The sequence below is a fragment of the Chelon labrosus genome, assembly GCF_963514085.1.
Source record: "Chelon labrosus genome assembly, chromosome: 13".
NCBI classification, from domain to species: Eukaryota; Metazoa; Chordata; class Actinopteri; order Mugiliformes; family Mugilidae; genus Chelon; species Chelon labrosus.
The window spans coordinates 483,272-506,695 of NC_140346.1; the positions used below are offsets into that span (position 1 = coordinate 483,272).

Consider the following 23,424-nt stretch of genomic DNA (forward strand, 5'->3'; position numbering starts at 1 on the left):
TTTATTTTGTCACTCCTCATTTAAGTTTACTGTGAAACTGAAATACATACAACAAAAGATGATTAAATATAAAATTAAGCATACATCTTAAGTATCTCTAAGTATCTCTTACTTCCCTTTACATCTAGTAAAGACTGACAAATACTGTAAATTTATGTACATATACAACTATCCCCCCTTTAAGTTTACCAGTCTATATTTTTATTTTTATTTCATTTTATTTCTCTAACGGTGTACATTACACTTATAAGTATGCTTATAAGTATTGCTTACCTTGTGTGCAAACTACTGTTTACTGTAGTACTTATCTATGTACATATACAACTACCCCCCCTCTTAGTTTACTAGTCTATATTTTTATTCAGTCTATATTTTTATTTTTTATTTTATTGTATTTCTCTATCGGTGTACATTACACTTATAGGCTATTGCTTAAACCTTGTGTGCAAACTGCTGTTTACTGTAGTACTTATATATTTTTTTTTACTACTGGCTGCAGGTACAACAATACATTACACTGTGCATTGTACTATATAACTGTGCATGGGACAAATAAAACCTATCTATCTATCTATCTATTTATCTCTCTCTCTCTATCTATAACAACGATAATCTCCGCTAGCTTAATGCTAATGTACAATGCGAAACACCATAGACAGGCTAACGGAACGAGCATCGCCATAGCGGCGGCAACACCAAACTCTTTTGAATGTATTCTCTCTGTGTCATCAAAGTATGTGGCTGCAGGTACAACAATACATTTCACTGTGCATTGTACTATGTATTACTGTGCATGGGACAAATAAAACCCATCTATCTATCTATCTATCTATAACAACGAAGAATAATCTCCGCTAGCTTAATGCTAACGTACAATGCAAAACACCATAGACAGGCTAACGGAATTAGCATCGCCATAGCGGCAGCATCATCAAACGACGGCGACCTTATAAAGCAGAGTTTACAGCAAACACACATGGCTATGCATTTATAATACTCACAGATATATGTTCTTTTAACTCCTGAACGATAGGTAAGACTGAAGTTTAGCTGCAAAACGACTTCTTCTCTTGAAACTACTACAATCGCAATCGCCACACTGCCACCCTCAGGTGGAGACGTGCATGCCAGAAGCGGCAGCACAGAGAGTCTCGGCTCTGATTTAGTCTATATTTTTATTTTTATTTTATTGTATTTCTCTATCGGTGTACATTACACTTATAGGCTATTGCTTACCTTGTGTGCAAACTACTGTTTACTGTAGTACTATATATTTTTTACTACTGGCTGCAGGTACAACAATACATTACACTGTGCATTGTACTATGTATAACTGTGCATGGGACAAATAAAACCTACCTATCTACCTATCTACCTATCTACCTACATATCTATCTATCTATCTATCTACCTACATATCTATCTATCTATCTATCTACCTACCTATCTATCTACCTATCTATCTATCTACCTACATATCTATCTATCTATCTATCTACCTACATATCTATCTATCTATCTATCTACCTACCTATCTATCTACCTATCTATCTATCTACCTACATATCTATCTATCTATCTATCTATCTATGTACCTATATATCCATCTATCCATCCATCTATCTATCTCTATCTATCTATAACAACGATAAATAAACTCCGCTAGCTTAATGCTAACGTACAATGCGAAACACCATAGACAGGCTAACGGAACTAGCATCGCCATAGCGGCGGCAACACCAAACTCTTTTGAATGTATTCTCTCTGTGGCATCAACAAACAGTTGTATGATGATTCTCTCTGTGTCATCAAAGTATGTTAAAACAGCCTCACCAATCATTAGAAGTTTAACCAACACACACACACACACACACACACACTGACATTCAGCCAGCAGAGAGAAATGATTTGGCTCCATCTGCTGGACAAAGTAGCGAACTACATGTGCACTGATGATGAAATGAGGGAGAAAGAGCAACTTTTCACTTTCACTACCATAAAAGGCCCTAAAGTTTAACGAAAACTCACAATCTTCGCAGGGAGTGACCATGAAGATCATAAGTATGTCGTGATAACATCTGAAAACAATACAAATCAGCCCGACAGGAATGGCAGCTCATACAACAGACTCTGTTTAAAATCAGACATTTCCTGCCCACAATAGGTGGCGCTACAATAATTGCATGAATATTGACATATGGATGTGTTCAGCTAGGGACCAGTAACAATACTGTAAAGTTTCATGCACTTTGGACTGAATTTGGACTGAATTAAAGCACGTTTAATGCAACTTCCTGTTTCATGGCGCGTCAAAAAAATTTCAGGGGCCAGCAGACCCACGCCACTTCGACGAAAAGTATATGCGCCTATTTTAGTTTTTGTTCATCGAGATTCCACCTACCTAATTCCATAGTTTTGAAGTCAATCTGACAAGATTTAATACCTCATTTACAAACTCTAAGAAACGCTGTTTTTGTCCAATTTTCACAAATTTTCACACTTTTAATCAAAATAGCAGACTTCCTGTTGGGTTTAGAATATGGCTCCAAGAGACTTTTTTGTGCGTCCTGGGATGTTACATATATGTGACATATTTCCAGATTTTTAGACGCAACGGGCTTCAGGGGCTGGTCCGTAGAAGAACCGTAGGTGGCGCTATAGAGCCATTTTGCCACGCCCATGCTCGAGGCCCTGACACATTAAAGTTTTCGGGCGAACGAATCTTTCTGCAAATTTTCAGGACTTTTCGTGCATGTTTAGACACCGAAACGATTTTTTAAAAATCCAAATAAGAATAATAATAAGAAACAGTACGAAAACAATAGGGTCCTTGCACTTCGTGCTCGGGCCCTAATAAACAAACAAGGGGAGAAATTAATGGACATTATAGGCCAAAGAAAATAGATGGGTCTTTAAATTTGATTTAAAACTAGTGATGGTGGGACAGGACTTAATTTCTATAGGGAGATTATTCCAGAGTCTAGGGGCAGCAACAGAAAAAGCCCTATCCCCTTTAGTTTTTAGGATTGCATTTGGGACTGAGAGAAGATGTTGTGAGGAAGACCTCAGTGGCCTAGAAGGACAGTAGGGACTTAAAAGGTCACAGATATACTGTGGTGCCATTCCATTTAGGGCTTTGAAAACAAAAAGTAAAACTTTAAAATGAATTCTGTATTTGACAGGTAACCAGTGGAGTTGGGCCAGCACAGGACTTATGTGCATATGTTTCTTTGTTCCAGTAAGAAGCCTTGCTGCTGCATTTTGAACTAATTGAAGTCTAGCAAGGGTAGATTGGTTCAGACCTAAATACAGAGAGTTACAATAGTCCAGCCTAGATGTAACAAAAGCATGGATTACAGTGTCAGTATATGACAGCCAGGGCTTTAATTTAGCTATTGTTCTTAGTTGAAAAAAGCTTCCCTTAACCACACTACTGACTTGCTTATTGAAATTCAAAGAGGAATCTAGGAAAACACCTAGATTTCTGACCTCACTGTGGCAATTTACAGCCAGTGGCCCAAGTGCATTTCTTATCTTAGGAACAGAGAAATAATTATCTCTGTTTTCTTTCCATTTAATTGTAAGAAATTTGCAGCCATCCAACTCTTTATGTCATTAAGACAGTTAAACAGGCTTTCCAAAGTGCCAGAACTTTCAGCTGCTAATGGCAGGTAAAATTGAGTGTCATCAGCATAGCAGTGATATTGAATGTTATGTTTGTTAAAGATGGAGCCAAGAGGCAGCATATATAGGGAGAATAGCAAAGGGCCTAAAATGGAACCCTGAGGGACACCACATTTGATAGGAGCAATGGATGAAGAGCAATTACCTAATCTAACAGAGAATGTTCTATCATTCAGATAAGATGTGAACCAATTCAACACCACCCCTTGCAGACCAACTTCAACCTCCAGACGTTTTAAAAGGATGCTATGGTCAATGGTGTCAAAAGCGGCACTAAGGTCAAGAAGTGCTAAAAGGGCACAAGAGCCATTATCTACTGAGCAAAGAATATCATTTTGCACCTTAAGTAGAACAGATTCAGTGCTATGAAGTTTTCTAAAACCTGACTGAAATTTATCTAGGATATTGAAAGCATTCAAATAAGAGGTGACCTGAGAGAGAACAACTTTTTCCAGGATCTTTGAAACAAAAGGTAATTTGGAAATAGGCCTATAGTTTTTCAGGTCACTGTAATCAAGACTGGGCTTCTTTAGTAGAGGTTGGACAATTGCATGCTTAAAACTAGAGGGGACCACTGCAGTAGATAGGGAGCTATTGATAATAACCACAACAACAGGGCAAATGATGTTAAAGACTTCCTTAAACAGGTGTGAAGGTAAAACATCTGAGTGGCAAGAGGAGGATTTCATATGAGAGACCACTTCAAATAGCTGGGAGGGTGACACAGGTTGCCACTGCTGAAGGCAGCTGGGTGAGAGTTTTATAACTGAGGGATCAGGATTTAGGGAAGAAATTTGAGATTTAATGTTAATAATCTTATCAATGAAGAAATTGAGAAACTTCTCAGTTTTCAGTGGTGGGAGAGATAATGGAAACAGCAGCAGGAAGATTTAAAATAGAGTTGATGGTACTAAACAATATTTTTGGTCTGTGATCATTATTGGCGATCAATTTAGAGTAATACTCTGTTCTAGCTGACTTAACAGAGTTTTGGTACATCTTTAGAGAATCTCTAAAAATATCATAAGAGACATGAAGTTTGTCTTTTTTCCATTTTCGCTCATTTCTCCTACACACTTGTCTAAGAGAATGGGTAGAATCATTAAACCAGGGAGTGGAGTTGGTTTTAGATCGTTTTAGTTTTAAAGGGGCAACACAGTCTAGAGTAGCGGTGTTGAAGAGATTAACTAATTCTTCTGTATCAAAGCAGGTGGACAGGGCATCACTGATAGCAGGTGATTGAGTGAGCATAAAGGTGTTAGAGAAATTTAAAGATGTGGTTGAATTTATGGCTCGGACAAAGGAGTGGGACTTGGGAGGAGAGACAGGGGAACAAAACATAGAGCATTCAAACAAAATCATAGAGTGGTCAGAGATACCAATATCAACAATTTCTAAGTTAGACACAGAGAAGCCAGAGGAAAGTACAAGGTCTAGAGTGTGGCCTTTCTGTTGCCATCACTGATTGAGTGAGGTCAAAAGAGTCCACTATGCATAAAAACTTATGAACTAAAGGTTTTGATGGGCAACAGATGTGAATGTTGAAATCCCCTAGAATCAATAATTTGTCAGAAAGAGTGGCCATGACTGATAAAAGGTCAGAGAATTCTTGAATAAAATTAGAAGCAATTTTAGGTGGTCTGTACACTAATGCACACAGGACAGGGGGATTAGCATGAATTTTTAAAAGTTGAACCTCAAAAGCAGAGTACAGTTGGTACAATTCTACAATTAAAACAGTCTTTAAACACATTACAGCGGCTTTGACTGCGGAAGAGCTCTGGATGTGTTGCTGACAGACATTAGCGGCATTAACTCCAGTGGCATGCAGTCCATTGCGATGAGAGCGAAGCATCCGTAGCGTAGGGAGTTGTGTGATGAAACGGGATCCAGGTGACACTCCTTCTCTGTCTGACGTTGAGAGCGATGTTTGAGCAGACTGCTGGAAGGTGCTGTGCTGTGTAGAAGGCCGTTGGTAGGCAGTAGGCAGGCCAGAGCTAGTGTCTGTAGCCCGCCGGGAGATGCGACCAGAGCCGCGATGTATATAAGGCTTCCGATAGGAAATCCCCACTGCCTGACAAACACTGCGAACCTCAGCGCAGACGCTGGCTTTACAGGAGCAAAATCGCAAGAGTTCAGCGGCAGTGTACCGTAAGGCCTTCATGTCCAACACAAAACAAGCCTAGCCTAGCTAGCACAAAGCCTCAATCTCCCAGCTGGACAGTCAACCGACTAGAAACCCAGCGCAGACAGGATGGAAAGGGAGAGAGACACTAGCAGGCAGCAAGTCTTCAACAGCAGTGCAGTAAGTTCTTCCACTGTCTATTAGGCTAGTGAGTAGCTTCAACAGTGTAGACCAGTCAGATCTGTCGATGATGGCAATCGGCATTTGACAAAAACAGCTGATCACCAGGCAGCGCAGATGGAACGCAGAGGCAGACTTCAGGTGAAAAACTCAGTAAAAGTATGGAAAAACGAAATAAACAATTGAAATAAAAGCCTATATATAACTGTGCAGCTAAACTAAACGAAAAGTACAAGAATTATGGAAGAATAATCAGGAATAAAATAGTAAATATAAATAATCCGAACAAAAACACGTCAGACAGAGCGGCTTGAGCAGCCAGCGTCCCCGTTGCTAGGCGCAGTAATAACGGATGCAGTGGCGTATCATTTAGCGAAGGACATGCTCCCGCTCAGCACAGTTGAGAAGTCTGGGTAGAATAGGTTAAGAAAACAAATCACTAATTATCGATATCAAGTGATATGAAACACTTGTGAAAAGTCAGGCAGGATTTTTATTGTTACTGCTTGTTTCTGGGGGGAAATAACTGCAGCGAGTATAGCTATACCATCAGGACATTTGCACCTGCCCACCAATCACAGACATTTCAGGTCGGTGTCTTTCTTATTTAGGTGACCTAGCACTAGCTACATTAACAGCAAACTGATACATAGCTTCAAAGCCAGTTGTCCTACAGTCTAGCTATTAACATACTTGATTCACATGAAAAACAGTCTTTTGATTTTTCATTTAGGTGGGGAATCAGAAAATGAGAAAATAGGTCTGCTCAATTATGGCAAAAATCATAATCACAATTATTTTGATATTGTAATCACGATTATTAAAGACAATTATTCATTGATTTGAGAACAAGCATTTATTGAACTTTTAACTCTGGTATTTCTTTAAACACGATAAGTTTGAACTGAAAAACAAGAAAAATACAAATAAATAAGAGAAAAATATATTGATAAAGTTAATTAAATAATTCAAGATTCAAGATTTCTTTATTGTCAATTTCTCAATACGTTTGCAACATACAGAAGAGTTCAGCACCCTGACAGCCTGATGGACGAAGCTGTTCAGCAGTCTGGTGGAGCGGGCCCGGAGGCTCCGGTACCTTTTCCCCGAAGGCAGGAGACTGAAGAGGGGATGTAGGGGGTAGGAGGGGTCACTGGCAATGCTGATGGCTCTGCGAGTGAGGCGGGTGTGGAAAATGTCTGTGAGGGAGGGCAGGGGGGCACCGATGATCTTGCTGGCTGTGTTCACTATGCGTTGCAGGGTCTTTCGGCAGGAGGCAGTGCAGCCTCCGTACCACACAGTGATGCAGCCAGTGAGAGCACTCTCAATGGTGCCCCGGGAGAGAGAACACGTGGTGGAGGGTGGAACTTGTGCTCTTCGTAGTTTCCGGAGAAAGTAGAGGCGCTTCTGAGCCCTCTTGGCCAGTGATGTTGTGTTATTAGTCCAGGAAAGGTCTTCTGAGATGTGCACCCCCAGGAACTTGGTGCTGCTCACTCTCTCCACAGCAGCACCTTCGATGGTCAGCGGGGGATGCTGGGGGTGACCTCTCCTGAAGTCAACAACAATCTCTTTTGTTTTCTCCACATTGAGGATGAGATTGTTGTCCTTACACCACTGCACCAGTCGGCTCACCTCTCTTCTGTAGTTGGCTTCATCGGTGTTGGTGATGAGGCCCACAACAGTTGTGTCATCCGCAAAATTGATGATGTGGTTGGTGCTGTAGGTTGGAACACAGTCGTGGGTTAGCAGGGTGAAGAGCAGCGGGCTGAGCACACACCCTTGTGGAGCTGCTGTGCTCAGCGTGATGGTCTTTGAGGTGTTGCTGCCAACCCGCACGGTTTGTGGCCTCCCTGAGAGAAAGTCCAGCACCCAGTTGCAGACGGAGGTTTTTAATCCAAGGTGGCTCAGTTTTGGTATGAGTTGCTGGGGAATGATTGTGTTAAATGCTGAACTAAAGTCTAAGAACAGCATTCTTACATGTGAGTTTTTTGAGTCCAGGTGGGTGAGTGCTGGGTGGAGAGCAGTGGAGATAGCATCCTCCGTGGACCTGTTTGGCCTGTACGCAAACTGGTACGGGTCATGGGAGGGAGGGAGGATGGATTTGATGTTCTGCATGACCAGCCGCTCGAAGCACTTCATGATGGTGGAAGTCAGGGCTATGGGCCGGTAGTCGTTGTAGCTGGATGGGTTAGGGGTCTTCGGGACTGGGATTATGGTGGCGGCTTTGAAGCACTTGGGGACAACAGCTTGGCTCAGGGAGATGTTAAAGATATCGGTGAGGACATCTTTGAGCTCCTCGGCACAGTCCCTTAGAGCACGGCCTGGAATGTTGTCTGGTCCGGCTGCCTTACGTGGGTTGATCCTGGAGAGGGTCATCTTCACGCTGGCTGGGGCCAGACACATGGCCTGCTCGTTCGGTGGGAGTGGGGACTTCTGAGCCGGTGTGCTGTTGTGTGTGTCAAAGCGGCCGTAGAAGTCATTGAGGCTGTTCAGCAGTGTGATGTCGCTCTCACAGGTCCGTGGTGGGGGTTTATAGTCTGTGAGGGTTTGGATGCCACGCCAGAGAGACTGGGCATCTCTTGTGTCGCTGAAGTGTCCAGATATTTTACTGCTGTACTGTCGTTTTGCTCCCTTGATTCCGCATGACAGGTTGGCTCTGGCTGTTGCTAGCTCTGCGGTGTCACCAGCCCTAAAGGCTGCATCTCGAGCCCTCAGGAGCCTGTGAACCTCTCCTGTCAGCCATGGTTTCTTGTTAGCACGAACAGTGATGGTTTTTCTGTGGGTGACATCATCTATACATTTTGCAATGTATGCTGTGACAGTCTCTGTGTACTCCTCTATGTCTGTGTGGTCATCGTGGGAAGCTGCTTGTTTGAAGACATCCCAGTCTGTTGTGTCGAAGCAGTCCCTGAGAGCAAAGGAAGCCTCCTCTGGCCACACCCGTACTTCCTTTTGTGTAGGCCTGATGGTTCTCACTCTAGGTCTGTATGCTGGACTCAGCATGATGGAGATGTGATCAGAGAGACCTAGGTGGGGGAGGCGGGATGCCTTGTATGCCCCCTTGCAGACTGTGTACACTAGATCCAGTGTGTTGACTCCTCTGGTTGCAAAGTCCACATGTTGGTGAAGTTTGGGTAATGAAACCTTTAAATCTAGGTGGTTGAAGTCTCCAGCTATGATTAGAAATCCATCAGGATGCGCTGTCTGTTGTTCACTGATTGCCTTGTAGAGTTCGTTAAGTGCCTCACTTCTGTCGCTGCTATTTGCCGAGGGAGGGATGTAAACAGCGACGAGCAGAATAGATGTGAATTCCCTCGGTAGGTAGAAGGGACGGCACTTGATGATAATGAACTCCGCCACTGGAGAACAGTGTTTATGTGCGACAGCAGCATCCCGGCACCAAGCATCGCTGATGTAAACACACACTCCCCCGCCGCGAGTCTTACCTCCTGCCGTAAAGACTCTGTCGACGCGGTAGCATGTTAGAGCGGCTGGCTGGATGGCGGAGTCCGGCACGTTGTCATTTAGCCAGGATTCCGTGAAGACGAAAACACAGCAGTCCCTCACATCGTGCTGCGTAGATCTCAGGAGCTGTATGTGGTCCATTTAGTTGTCTATGGCGTGTACGTTGGCCAGGAAGAGAGACGGGGTCGCGGCTCTGTGTGGGCTAGCAGCTAGCCTAGCCCGGATGCCTCCGCGCTTACCCCGCTTCTGTTTCCTCTCACACCGCTTCCGACGCCTCCTTGTGGGTTGGGATGTAGCGGAGCAGTCCGGTGAGGTGGTGGCAAGGCGGAGAAGTCCCAGGCCCCGAAGCACCTCTGCGACCGCCTGGTCCAGGCTGTGTTGTTTTTGTGTTTTCTGTAGTCTAAAAAGACAGCAGCGGCTGTATCCTCTGAGTGGTGCACAAAGCACTCGAAAACACACTCAAACACAAATAATATGTAAAATAATATGTAAAAATTAAAAATAAACACTATCCCAGACTTTGGCAGGGCCAGCGTGGAGTATTTTTATTTTAACAATTTATTTTTAATACAAGATTCCCAAGCAACAGTACCTCAACCAATGAGGTGAGCGGGATATCCGCTGTCAGCTCATTGGTCACAGAACAGGAGACGGCCTGGGAATAAATTTACCGTAAATGTTCATATAAATCGTCTGGTTACTCCTTAAATCCATTGACATTTTACACAGTATTTTTTATTTTCACGGTAATACGGGACAAAGTGCGTCCTGTGACAGCTCAATACGAGACACGTACTTTTTACTTTTGTTTGTAAATACAGGATGACTCTGTTTTTCAAGGGACGGTTGGCAACCTTAGTAGTGTGACATATCTTTGTGACATATCACAATATCTTCGTTTGTTCCGAGTCAGACTCCGCGAAACCGAAGCGAATTCGCTGTACCTTTCTTCCCAACCAAAGGCTGCCTTTCTGCCATCTTCTATCGTCTCCTTCTACACTGGAGATGGAAGGGTTTGCTGCATTTACCACACAAGACACGGCGTGTGGCAGAATGATCGCTTTATTACGATTATCTTATTTTCATGATCGAGGGAAGCCAAAATCAAAATCAAAATCGAAATTCAATTAATCCCCCAGCCCTATGAGAAAACAACCCGTTATCCGTTTTTTCAGTTTCAAAATGTAATCAGGCTGAGTTCAGAATCAACTCTTTTGCGTACCCCCTACGTCACTCTGCGTACCCCTGGGGGTACGCGTACCCCATATTGGGAATCACTGCTATACAGCAATAGCACAGAATTGCATCACTAGTAGTAGATAAGAAGTTAGAGGGCAAGAGCTTGGTGCCAGAGAAAAGAAAGTGGAGGATGTGAGAGAGGAGAGAGAAGAGGACATGTGCATCGTGCAGGGATGGTTCAGTCCAGCCCTAATTATAAGCTTGATCGTTGGCTCACTAGTATCACTTTTGTTTCATTTGCTCTTGTTCAGGAGATAATTAGATCAGCATATATCCATATAGCGGGAGTGGTCAGGGCATCGAAACGCAGCCTCTAAATAACGCAATATTTGCAGCAAAACTCGTTCAATTCGCCAATATTTTCTTTTGACACGCTAGTGCTATTCCCCGTTGAGTCAGTTATGTGTTATCATCATCCGGGGTCTGTAGATTGACCTACAGACCCCGGATGATGTCTTCTGACCTGGACAACGTCGTCTCTGAGCGGCGCGCCCCCCTGCTACGGTCGGCTCATTTACCTGTAATTTGCTACTGCTATCATTCCTCCACAACCTCAGAATCGGAAAAATATTCAGCCATATTGCATAACTAGCATGATAACACGAGTTTGCATACCACCGAAGCACTTCAACCCTACGGTGCCATCTAAGAGCTGCTAGCGCTAGCAGTCCCGGTCTGAGTATGGACAAGACGTGTCGGCAGCCCAAATTTTTTTTTTCCTACCATTTAAACTCAATACTGTCAATACTGAAAAAGTACTTACAGATAATGAAATTTTAATGAAAATGAAATGCTATTGAATTGCATTATTATCATTTTAAAAAATCAAAGTGACAGGTACAAATAGATTATGATGGGATTTTTATGACCCTGTCAGTCAAAATGACAGACAACAAAAAAGTCAAGCGCAACCTCTGCGTATAACGTAATTTTGTGCTACTTTGAATCTGAACCATCTCCAAATTACTGAGCCACTGCTTTTTCTTTTACTAACCAATTTCTCCTCCGCACACTCCGCAGACATTTTTGCGCGCCTCCTTTCTGTGCATTAAAGAGGAGGGGCAGGGGCGCAGGGGGCAGTGCAGAGAGCTCCAGGTCAGCAGCTTGCCTGGAGCAAGGATCACAGCGCAAATTTGTATATTGATATATGCGATATGGTCTAATTCCATATCGCATTAAAAAATATATCATTCATTCATTCATTCATCTTTTGAAACCCGCTTATTCCTGTTAAGGGTCGCGGGGGTCTGCTTGAGCCTATCCCAGCTGTCATCGGGCGAGAGGCGGGGGTACACCCTGGACAGGTTAAAAAAATATATCGATATATATTTTATATCGATATATCACCCAGCCCTAGACATCTCAGGACAGATATTAATGCAAGGTCTGAACAGGGCCAGAGTTACAAAACTGAAGTTTATCTGAATAAATTATATTTTAAAAAGGTGAAATATAAGCCATGGTCAGAGGAGGATTAAGGTGGTCATGGGCCCCTAGGCTACTCTTTGTGTGGGGCCCCCTTACTCATCATGCTTTACCAGAAAATTTATTTATTTCCATAAATGGCCCACATACAAATGCTATGGTGAACTTGCATACACAAACATAGAGACAACCAATATTTATTTAAGCTGTTGCCACAAAATGACCACATGAGAAATTCAACAAACAAAACACAAATACGAACAAGCAGAGGGCCCAGTGCATAGAAGTAGCTCTTTAAATCATGCTAATATGTATAGATATAGATATTACCGTCTGGCCTGTGCCAGCGTAATAAACACAGAGGAGAGGAGACAAGAGCCCACAAATCCTCCGACGGTCGGAGGCTGACCCACGATTGAGTGAACCGAGGCTGGGTTCAGGTGCCTGATCGTGTCCCTCTGCAGACTCAAATGGTTGTGGTGGTAAAGCCTCTGCATCGTCACGGTCACGAATGTTAATGGGGACTCGTTCACCATACGTGACGTTAGAGCTGTAAAATAATAAAATAAAATAGAACCAGCCTTATAAACCAACCTGTGTAATATGCGTCTTATTTGTGACATAAAATTCCCTGAAATCTTACCGAGGAGATGAGCTAGCTGCGGCTATGGCTAAGGATCCCGCCGCCTCTATAACGTTACGTGTTTCATCCTCCGCGACTGCATCTGTTTGACTTGACGAAGGCTCGAAATATCCTGTTAATTTAGGATTTTTTTTAAAAGCTCTTCGTCCCGTTGTTCCTTTAAACGTTGCTGTTTTCTTTTGGAGGCCCCGCTTTCATACCTTCTCTCTGTCATTTTGCTGTCATTCTGTCAAAAGACGTCAATCAAAAGTGACGTGACCAACCTAACGGATTGGATAGATTTGACATGTGGATCACATCTATCCAATCAATTGTTTATTTGTTTTATGGGTCGTTTCTGTCGTTTCTATTTAGGACAATTTAAAATAGTGTATCCAATCCGGGGCCCCTGCAGACATGGGGCCCCTAGGCTGCAGCCTAGGCCAGCCTGTGCATTTATTCGCGCCAGGCCATGGTTGATCTTCTGTGGCTGATGAGTGGTGGCTTCGTCCAAGCCTCTCCAACTGTGCCTTTTATTGACATCTTCTCAGGTTTAACTTATTGTGTCCATGCACAATTATGCCACAATTGTACAGAAAAGGAAAAATTGTATCCTTTTGTAATTATTGTATCTTAAAACGACACAATTTAGGTTTAAATCTACAGTTCAACAGAAGTATTTATTATAAAATTGTTATTGTGAAGTGAATTGTTAAAGTGAAGGCAAATAATCAGGTTGCTGTTTGTACTGAATATATGTAGTTTGTCAGCAAGCACTGTTGAAAATAAATGATTCAAAAAGTTTTATTATTATTTACTTATTTATTCACACTGTTCCTAGCATCTGTATTCTGAATGGAGACACCTGGTAAACTGTGTCCAATCAGTCAGTGAAACCCAATGGTCTACATCACAACTGAAATGTGGATCATTTTCTGCCACAAAGCTCAACCATAATCTATTATGTCTTCATCTCAACCTGCAGACCTGATCACCTAAGCTGTCATGTCAAACATGTCCATTCCTCAGAGAGGCCATTTAAGTGTCAAATAACGGTAAGAATCATGGAGTCTCTTACCTATTTTGCTTACATTTGTTCCAAGTTTAAATTTTGTCTCAGATGTCTCCAAAGTCTAGAGTCCGAGACCTAGGCTGACATTAGCTGCCATTCACATGATACTTCTTCGACGGACTTTTTCTCATTCTGACAAGTCTTACAGTCAACTTCACACCAACAGACATGAGTTTGATCACTGAAAAAAAAAACAATGCTGCATGTTAAGTGCTTGTCTTTCAGGCTTGTGCCTCTGCCTTCGCTACCAAAGACCGTCTGCGTTCCCACATGATTAGGCATGAAGGCAAAGTGACCTGCAACATCTGTGGCAAAATGCTAAGTGCCGCCTACATAACAAGTCACCTCAAGACACATGGCCAAGTCAGCTTCAGCAACCAACGTAACAATAAAGGTAGGTCGCTTGTCTCCTCAAGTTTTTATTTGTAATACTTAAATATCAACAATACATTTTAACATGCAAGATGTAACATATTTGGTATGAATAAGTCTTTTCTGATGGGCTCTGTGTCAATACACCACATATTACGTAATGTACAATGGAAATGAACTACAGACAGGCAATTGAACTTTTTTTTTTTAATTGAGGCAGATTTGAGTCTTTTTATTTAACTACTGCTACAGAAGTATTGTTATATTTTTGTTTTGTAGTATTATATTGTTTTTGGTCAAAGGTCAAGGGTCACCTGGAACATGAATCAATTCTTGATAGTGAAACTTGAGGGAGAATTTCTTCCAATCAAACACAGTTGCTCAGTTGGACTCAAGGATGAAGTGATTAGATTTTTAGGTGAAAGGATACATGGAATTTCTCAAAACTCCTTGAAGGACTCAAGGATTGCGTGAAGAATTAGGTGGTCAAAGTTTCAGGTCACAAAACAAATTAATAGCCACGATTTGTGAAGTATTCAGTGGTCAGACTTTAGGTCACAGGACAAATTATTTTGCCACAATTCAACAATTTATACTCAATTTATGATAGAATTTTATAAATTTATTCTGTGGTGATAAAGCGATAACATTTGTTATCAAATGAAGGCTCACTTGACATTGTAATGTTTTTTAAAAGCACTATAAAATTAACCCTTCACTATATACACTTAAGTCCATATACCTTTGGATATAATGAATATTTGCTTAAAGATCAGCTCTCAGCTTTAATTTTAGCTGCTTTAATTTTAGCTTTAATTTGAAGCAATGAGGAAAATATATATATAAAAATACCCTGCCTGGCCAAAAAAAAGTCACCACCTGGATTTAACTAATCAAATAGTACGAGCCTCCTATTGGATAATTGCTGCATGGGTGATTATCTTTCAGCTGGCAACAAGTTATTTAACCCCAACTGATGCAATGAGTAGCTTCAGCAACATTATGTGCCTAAAGAAAGAGGTCAGCAGACTACCTGAATATACTGAATGACCAGGTCATTTTCACACATGGATTGGCCACCACAGAGTCCAGACCTTAACCCAATTGAGAATCTTTGGGATGTGCTGGAGAAGGCTTTATGCAGTGGTCAGACTCTCCCAACATCAATACAAGATCATTGTGAAAAATTAATGCAACACTGGATGGAAATAAATCTTGTGACATTGCAGAAGCTTATCAAACAATGCCACAGCAGATGTACTCAAAGGTAAAGGCGGTCAAACAAAATATTAGAGTGTGTGACTTTTTTTTTTTGGCCAGGCAGTGTGTATTCCAAGAACACATCAGATCTCAATGGGGAAAAAATAATGCTGGATATCTACACTGATATGGACTGTGTAATGTGCTGGGGATGAAAGGATGCCACATGATTTGATGGAAATTAAAGACACCTTGAAATTTCCATTGCTGCAACTCAAAATGGTAGTAGTAGTTTGTAGTATGGCCCCCATTTGCTTGTATTCATTCCTAACAACATCGAGGCGTGCTCCTAATGAAACGATGGATGGTTTCCTGGTTTAGATCTCCTTCCAGATCTAAACCAGGGCATTATTCAGCTCCTGGACAGGCTTAGGTGCAACCTGGCAGCGTTGGATGGACCGAGACATAATGTCCCAGAGGTGTTCTGTTGGATTTATGGTATCAATTCCTTCATCCTCCAGGAACTGCCTGCATACTATTGCCACATGAGGCTGGGCATTGTTGTGCATCAGACCTGCCAATTCTGGCTTTCTATGCCAAATGCCAGTCGAGCTCCAAGGTCCCGGGCAGTGAGCACAGGGCCTACTAGAGGATGTTGGGCCCTCAGGCCACCTTCAGGAAGTCTGTTTCTGGTAGTTTTGTCAGAGACATCCACACCGGTGGCCTGCTAGAGGTCATTTTCTAGGGCTCCGGCAGTGCTCATTCTGTTCTTCCTTGCACAAAGGAGCAAATGCCAGTCCTGATGAGGGGTTAAGAACCTTCTACAGCCCTGTCTAGCACTCCTAAAGGAACTGCCTGTCTCCTGGAATCTCCTTCATGCTCTTGAGACAGTGCTCGGAAACACAGCAAACCTTCTGACAATGTCACATCAATGTGTGCCATCTCGGAGGAGTTGGACTGCCTGTACAATCTCTGTTGGGTCCAAGTATCTCCTCATGCTAACAGTAGTGACACTGACCCTAGCCAAACTAGTGACCGCAACCAAAAACACGAGGAAGGTATCAGAAAATGTCAGTGGCCACCTATAAAACCATTTGGGTTTTGGGAGTCATTTCATTGTAGCCCCTCCTGTGCACCTGCTGCAGCTGAAACTGATTAACAACCCTCTCTGCTACTTAACTGACCAGATCAATATCCCAGTAGTAGGAGCCAACCCCCCCCCCCCCGAGCACAAGGCCAAAGTCCAATCTGCTGCAGGCTGCAAGCTCCTGAGAGATGAGCGTTGATGTAAGAAGGAGACTGCAATTCCCAGAGGTGGTGCACACAACTTTCTGGCCGGACATTGTGCTGTGGTCAACCAAGGACCAGAAGATAATACTAGTCGAGCTAACAGTGCCATGGGAGGAAGGCTGTGGAGAGGCCTACGAGAGAAAGGCCTCAAAGTACCAGTCCTTGGTCCAGGAGTGCAGGGACAAGGTCTGGCAAGCGTGGCTGTTCCCTATAGAGATTGGTTGCAGGGGCCTCCCAGGCAAGTCAGCATGGCGTTTTCTGTCAGCTCTGGGCTTGGACAAGCGGAGCAAAAAACAAGCATCTCGCAGGATGGGGGAGGAAGCGGAGAGAGCCTCGCGTTGGATTTGGAGTAAGAGAGAGGAGGATAGTTGGAGGCCAGGAGCAGACGGGCTGTGAGTTGGCCACCATTGCTGGCCGACCAACTGCAGAAGGTTGTGTACCACCTAATGATGTCTGCTCTTGGCCAACAGCTACAGTTACCTATTAAGGTAACTGCGGATAGCACCCACAAGTGTATGTCACAAACTTGATGCTATACTCTGATAAAGAAGTATTTCTTACATTTTTTGAGCAGTGTGTATACACTGGTGTTTTCTTAAATCAAGATAACAAAACTGTCTCATTTAATATTTTTTTTATTAACTTTGCAATACAATTGCTCAATTCAACATGCAAAACAGGACCACTTCCACATTCCTTATCTATCATAATCTAACAGATTGAAAAGGCAGTTTTGATTTGAACCTTACTGTCAAAAAAATAATACATCAGTTATTGTAGCAGCATACCATAACAATAAACATCATGTTGCAGCTGCTTTGCAGCATAATATCCCACAGGAAAAGTTTTCAATCTCACCAACAAATGTGACTTAACTGTGATGAACTTTTATGTGAAACAGAACTTCAACTTTCTTTCTTTGATACTCTTACATTGGGCAGAGTGGGGCCAAGTGACAAACGACGACATCAAAGAGCAGAGGGGACAGGGGACACCCCTGTCTAGTCCCTCTAAATAAGGAGATTTTCGACATTGTTGTTAGTCCTGACTACATCCTGTTGGCAGGTGTACAACAGATTCACCCAAGAACAAAACAAAGGTCCAAATCCAAAATTCTTGAGGGGTGAAAGCAAACATTTATGCTCAATTCTGTCGAATCCTTTGTAAGCATCCAATGCAATAATAACCTCAGGGAGATTTTACTACCTGGAAGATACATTACATTGTACACCCGGCGAAGATTACTGTATAGCTGTCTACCCCTTATAAACCCTGTTTGATCAGAGTGAATGATTTTGTCTAGCACTCGCTCTAATCTGTCTGCTAATACTCTAGTTCAGGGGTTGGCAACCCAAAATGTTAAAAGAGCCATATTGGCCCAAAAAAACAGAAACCATACCTGTCTGGAGCCGCAAAAAATTAAAAGCCTTATATAAGCCTAATATGAAGGCAACATAGGCTGTCAGTATATTAGCTATATAAGCCTACTATTAAAATGACTAAGTAGGGTACAAATACAAAATGAGCATTAATGATTGAATGTTTATTTTCCCTGGAGCGCATCCTGGAGAGAATGACGCACCACGTGACTACGCTGCTGTACGATATTTGGTGCTTCAAGTTTAACTTCCATTACAATATTGATGTTTTATGTTTTGTTGCATTGATTAAATTATAGAAATACAAGAAATAGAAATACAGATTTTTGGTGTCATTTTTTTATTTTGAGGATTCGAGAAAAAAAACACGATGGGATGTGCATAATAGGCCTCCTGTAATTTCAGACCTTAGTATGGAAATGAAATGCAGTCCTCTTCGAACCTCAATAACAATACAGCTCTTCTCTTTCCCCCTTATCTGGGCAACAGAGTGCAATAACACGCAGCCTGCAGTTAAAACGCAGCCTGCAATTATAAAAATAAAACAGCAGCCTTTTGAAAAGGTAAGTTGGCTATATAAAATGAAAATAAGCCAGTTTAATTTCAATTTCTGTGCATTCTCCTATTTTCTTTAGTTTTCCGCAAATGCCAAGTTAAGTAGCCTAAGTCAGTGCAAATGAGTAAAATAAAACAATCCTTTTTAATTCTCCCCCTTACGCAGCGTCAGACACAAATAAATAGGCTACAATCGCAAACGAGTAATAAAATAGCCTGCAATTAAAAGGCAGCTTGCTAAAAAAATACAACACAGTAGAACAGCCGAAATTAATAAAATTAAAATAAGACAGTTAAAGTTCGATTTCTGTGCATTATCCTCTTCTCTTTAGTTTTCTGCAAATGCCAAGTAGCCTAAGTCAGTGCAAGGGTCAAACGCAGCAAAATCCTCTTCTCTTTTCCCCCTCTTATCTCAGCAACAGACACGCACAATACATCCTCGGACCTGAGTGATAAAACACAATAATTGTGTCATTCCAAATATATACTGACAAAAATCAGAAATCCATTCATAAAAACAGCCAATTTGTTACTAAATATGCGCCTATGACGGGATTGTGTTCTCACCTGTTCAATGTGACTTCTGTTTTCGGACATCACTGGACAGCTTTTCAACATCGGGCATGTAAGATGTAACTTTAATCTTCACGCAGGACTGCAAGCTCTCATCTGTGAGGCGGGTGCGGTATTTGGATTCGATGTAGTTCATGTTTGAGAATATCTGCTCGCACAGGTATGTTGATCCAAAGATGGATAATACTCCAAATGCGTATTTCTTCATGTTGCTATAAGTGTCGGGAAGAGCCTTCCATGTTTCAAACACAAGTTTCTCTGGTGTTGGGAGGCTTTCAATTTCGCTCCATTTGTGGCTTTGGGCAGCATGGGCTTTCTGGCGGCTGACGTCTTCAAGCTCTGCTGTCAGACTTTTGAATTTGGACACCCACAAATCTTTGTCAGCTATATCGGCCATTTCCATTTCGAGGTCAGCTTGATTTACTCCTGGGAATGTATTCAACAAGGAAGGGTCAATTTCCAGGGGTGTGACAGGGAAAGACAGTGTCATTTTTTCCTTTCGGAACTCACTAAATCTGCTCCCAAATGCAGCTTGCATATCAACGATTGCACCTTGCAAATAATCACCGTTGAGTGTGTGATCGTGATGGGCGTCTTTGAACTCTCTCAGGGAGGAGAAGTGAGAGAGCGTGCCTCGCTGTACATCTCTGGCGAATACTGCCAGTTTGCGCTCGAATGAGAAAACGGCTTCCAGCATTTGCAGTGCAGTGTTTCCCCGCTCCTGGAGACTTTTATTGAGCATGTTTAGGTGACGTGTCATATCTACCATGAAGTGCAGTTTTTCCAGCCACTTGGTGTCTTCCAGTTGTGGGTAGTTCAGGTCTTTGCTTTTCAGGAATGTTTTCACGTGTTCTAAACAAGCAACAAAGCGACGCAAAACGTCACCCCTGGATAGCCAGCGGACTTTGTTGTGTAGCAGGAGATCCGAATATTCGCTGTCAACTTCATCTAGCAATTCACGGAACTGACGGTGGTTTAATGCTTTTGCAATTATTTTGTTCACAATCTGGATGACAAGGTTCATCACCTCCATACACTCCAGTGGGAATGTTTGTGCACACAGTGCTTCTTGGTGCAAGATGCAATGAAATGCAAGCAGATTGCGATCCAATGCTTTCTGTAGTAAAGTCACAAACCCCTTTTGCGACCCTCTCATACTCGGTGCACCGTCTGTAGCCACTGAAATCAGGTGGTTAGTGTTTATTCCTTTGTCATTTAAACACTGCAGCACAGCCTCACAGATGTCCTCCCCCCGTGTTTGGCCTTTCAGTGATATTAATTCGATCATTTCTTCTTGCGGCCCATCAGAGTTCACATACCTGCATAACAGAGCTGTCTGTTCGATATCGGTCACGTCACACGACTCATCACAGGCAATTGAGTAAGCTGGAGCTGAATTGCTGTCCCTGATTTGCCGATCGGTGATGTTGTTTGCCATTTTAATGGCCCTTTCCTTCACTGTCTTTGCGGAGAGAGGCATGTCTTTAATTTTCTGGATTATCTCGAACGAGAAACGAACTAACATTTATTAAAAAAATTATGAGTTAAATTATTATTTATTAGCGTAGTATTTTTTTTTGTTGGAAAGATTGTGTATTTTAAAAAACATCAAAAAAAAGCCCAAAAAATTCATTCTTTTTCCATTTTCACACATTTCTGAAAAAGCTCCAGGGAGCCACTAGGGGAGTGCTAAAGAGCCGCATGCGGCTCTGGAGCCGCGGGTTGCCGACCCCTGGTCTAGTTAATATTTTATAGTCACAGCAAAGCAAGCTCACTGGACGATATGATTCGCATTGCCATGGGTCTTTATCTCACTCGGCAGAGTAACTCGCACCTAACTCATGACCTCTGGAGGATCCATATCAAAACTAACGGACTGCTAACCATAACCATAAATCATAATCGGATTCCTGATTCCTGCGGGCAGCTTGTGGCTTCACTCGTGGATCCCTGCTTTCTCGTGGTCTAGGAAGCATGAGTTCTTCCTGTTGTTGACTATACTGCCGTATTTGCTTGGAGCCTATGTTGTGAATGAATTAATAGGCTACTCTGCATCCACTCCACATTAGGCCATAAGAAAATAAAATTATTTTTTTTAGTAGTGACCCTGTCCTCATTCATTTTTTTGCGCAGCCTAATTTTGAGCTTTAGATTTAGGCTCATGTAAGCTACTTGATATGTCCAAAAAAGGTTCAAAAAGACAACTGGACAACTGGAATCCGAGTAGTATCAAAGTCATTCTGAACACCCAATTTTTGAGTGAACATCAATGTTCCCTCTATTTTATTTTTTTTAAAAAAAAGACAAAAATCTTGTTGTTCATGAGCTGTGTAGTATGTTATATGTCAGTGAAAGGATCTTGCTGTTGTCTGGGTGAGGGAGTGTCCTGCTTTGGAAGAATTGAGACATGTACACCTTTCAGAGATAAAATTTTGTTCACATTAAAACACAGAGATTTTGCACAGTGACGTGTACTGTGGCACAAGCATGTGATAGTGTAAATTCCTGTAACTCTTTGTCTGTAAAATATATAATTACAGTTTTTTATTGTGTTTCTACTACCCATAAATTATCTAGTAGTAACAGCATTTTTTGCAGAGCAGACCTTTCTAACTCGAAAAAAAAAATCTCTATCTAGTCTATATTTTATTTTATTTTTCTCGGTTTACATTTACACTCCTGTCTCAAACGCTCCACCATCATCCCAGTCCCCAAGAAGTCCCCTGTCACAGGATTAAATGACTACAGACCAGTTGCCCTGACGTCTGTGCTCATGAAATCCTTTGAACGACTGGTGCTGGCCCATCTGAAGGACATCACGGATCCCCTGGTAGACCCCCTGCAGTTCGCCTATAGGGCAAACAGGTCAGTAGATGATACAGTCAACATGGCGCTTCACTACATCCTGCACCACCTAGACTCGGCAGGGACCTACGCACGGGTCCTATTTGTGGACTTCAGCTCTCCGTTCAACACCATCGTCCCAGAGCTCCTCCACCACGAGCTGTCCCAGTTCACTGTGCCCCCCTCAACCTGTCAGTGGATTACCAGTTTCCTGACTGACAGGAGGCAGCAGGTGAAACTGGGTGACATTACATCCAGCACCCAGTCCCTCAGCACTGGTGCCCCCCAAGGGTGTGTTCTCTCCCCACTGCTCTTCTCCTTTTGTACTACTGACTGTACCTCAAGGGACCCTTCTGTGAAACTCCTGAAGTTTGCAGACGACACCACCGTCATTGGACTCATCCAGGACTGCGACGAGTCTGCATACAGAAGGGAAGTGGAACAGCTGGTCCTCTGGTGCAGTCAGAACCACCTGGAGCTAAACCCGCTCAAAACTGGCGATGACAGTGGACTTCAGGAAGAGCCCTCCATCAACCCCTCCTCTCACAATACTCAACAGAACAGTCCCTACAGTAGACTCATTCAGGTTCCTAGGGTCCACAGTCTCACGGGACCTGAAGTGGACTTCCCACATAGTCACTGTACGGAAGAAGGCCCAGCAGAGGTTGTACTTCCTGCACCAGCTCAGGAAGTTCAACCTGCCTCAGGAGCTGCTTATAATCTTCTACACTGCATTAATCCAGTCTGCCCTGACAACGTCCATCACGTTCTGACAGACTGAAGAGAACAGTCAGGGCTGCAGAGAGTATCATTGGCACTGACCTTCCCTCCATCCAGGACCTGTACTGGTCCAGGGTCAGGAAGCAGGCCGGTAAAATCTCCACAGACCCTTCGCATCCCGGTCACAACCTGTTTAGACTCCTCCCCTCAGGCCGGCGATACAGAGCACTGTACTTAGACCTGTCACGATAACAAATTTTCCTGGACGATATATTGTCCCACAGTTTATTGCAGATAAACGATATTATTGTCAACATTATTTTAAGATAATTTTTTCATTAATGTAATGATAATATGGCATAATAATGCAAGTACACCCTTTCAAAAGCAATACATTTTTATTTCTCAGGAGTATTTAACATTGTAATTGGAATGTCAAGAACTTTTAAATATCCTAAATAAATAAAACAAACGTAATGTAGCGAACTGCGCTCACAGAGAGTGTAGTTCCACCCGCCACAAAGACAGTTTCTTCCCCCGGGCTGTCACTCTGTTGAACTCTGAGCAGTCACAGAGCATGAGACCATCCATGTCAACACATGAACAATAACACAAATAACTCTGCATTATTGTGTATACTCCCGCTGATCCTTAAAATGTCTTAAAATAAAATCCAGGT

At 42.6% G+C, this 23,424-nt stretch overlaps 1 protein-coding gene across 2 annotated transcripts in view; it reads left to right on the forward strand.

Moving 5' to 3' along the window:
- The window catches only part of LOC311498692 (vascular endothelial zinc finger 1-like), a 71,290-nt gene that overhangs the window by 32,166 nt on the left and 15,700 nt on the right, over window positions 1-23,424 (forward strand). For both annotated transcript variants that reach the window (XM_084559392.1, XM_084559393.1), the window contains exons 3-4: window positions 13,726-13,795; window positions 14,038-14,206. In XM_084559392.1, coding sequence (XP_084415518.1) covers window positions 13,726-13,795; window positions 14,038-14,206 — 239 coding nt within the window. The remainder of the gene's footprint in view (window positions 1-13,725; window positions 13,796-14,037; window positions 14,207-23,424) is intronic.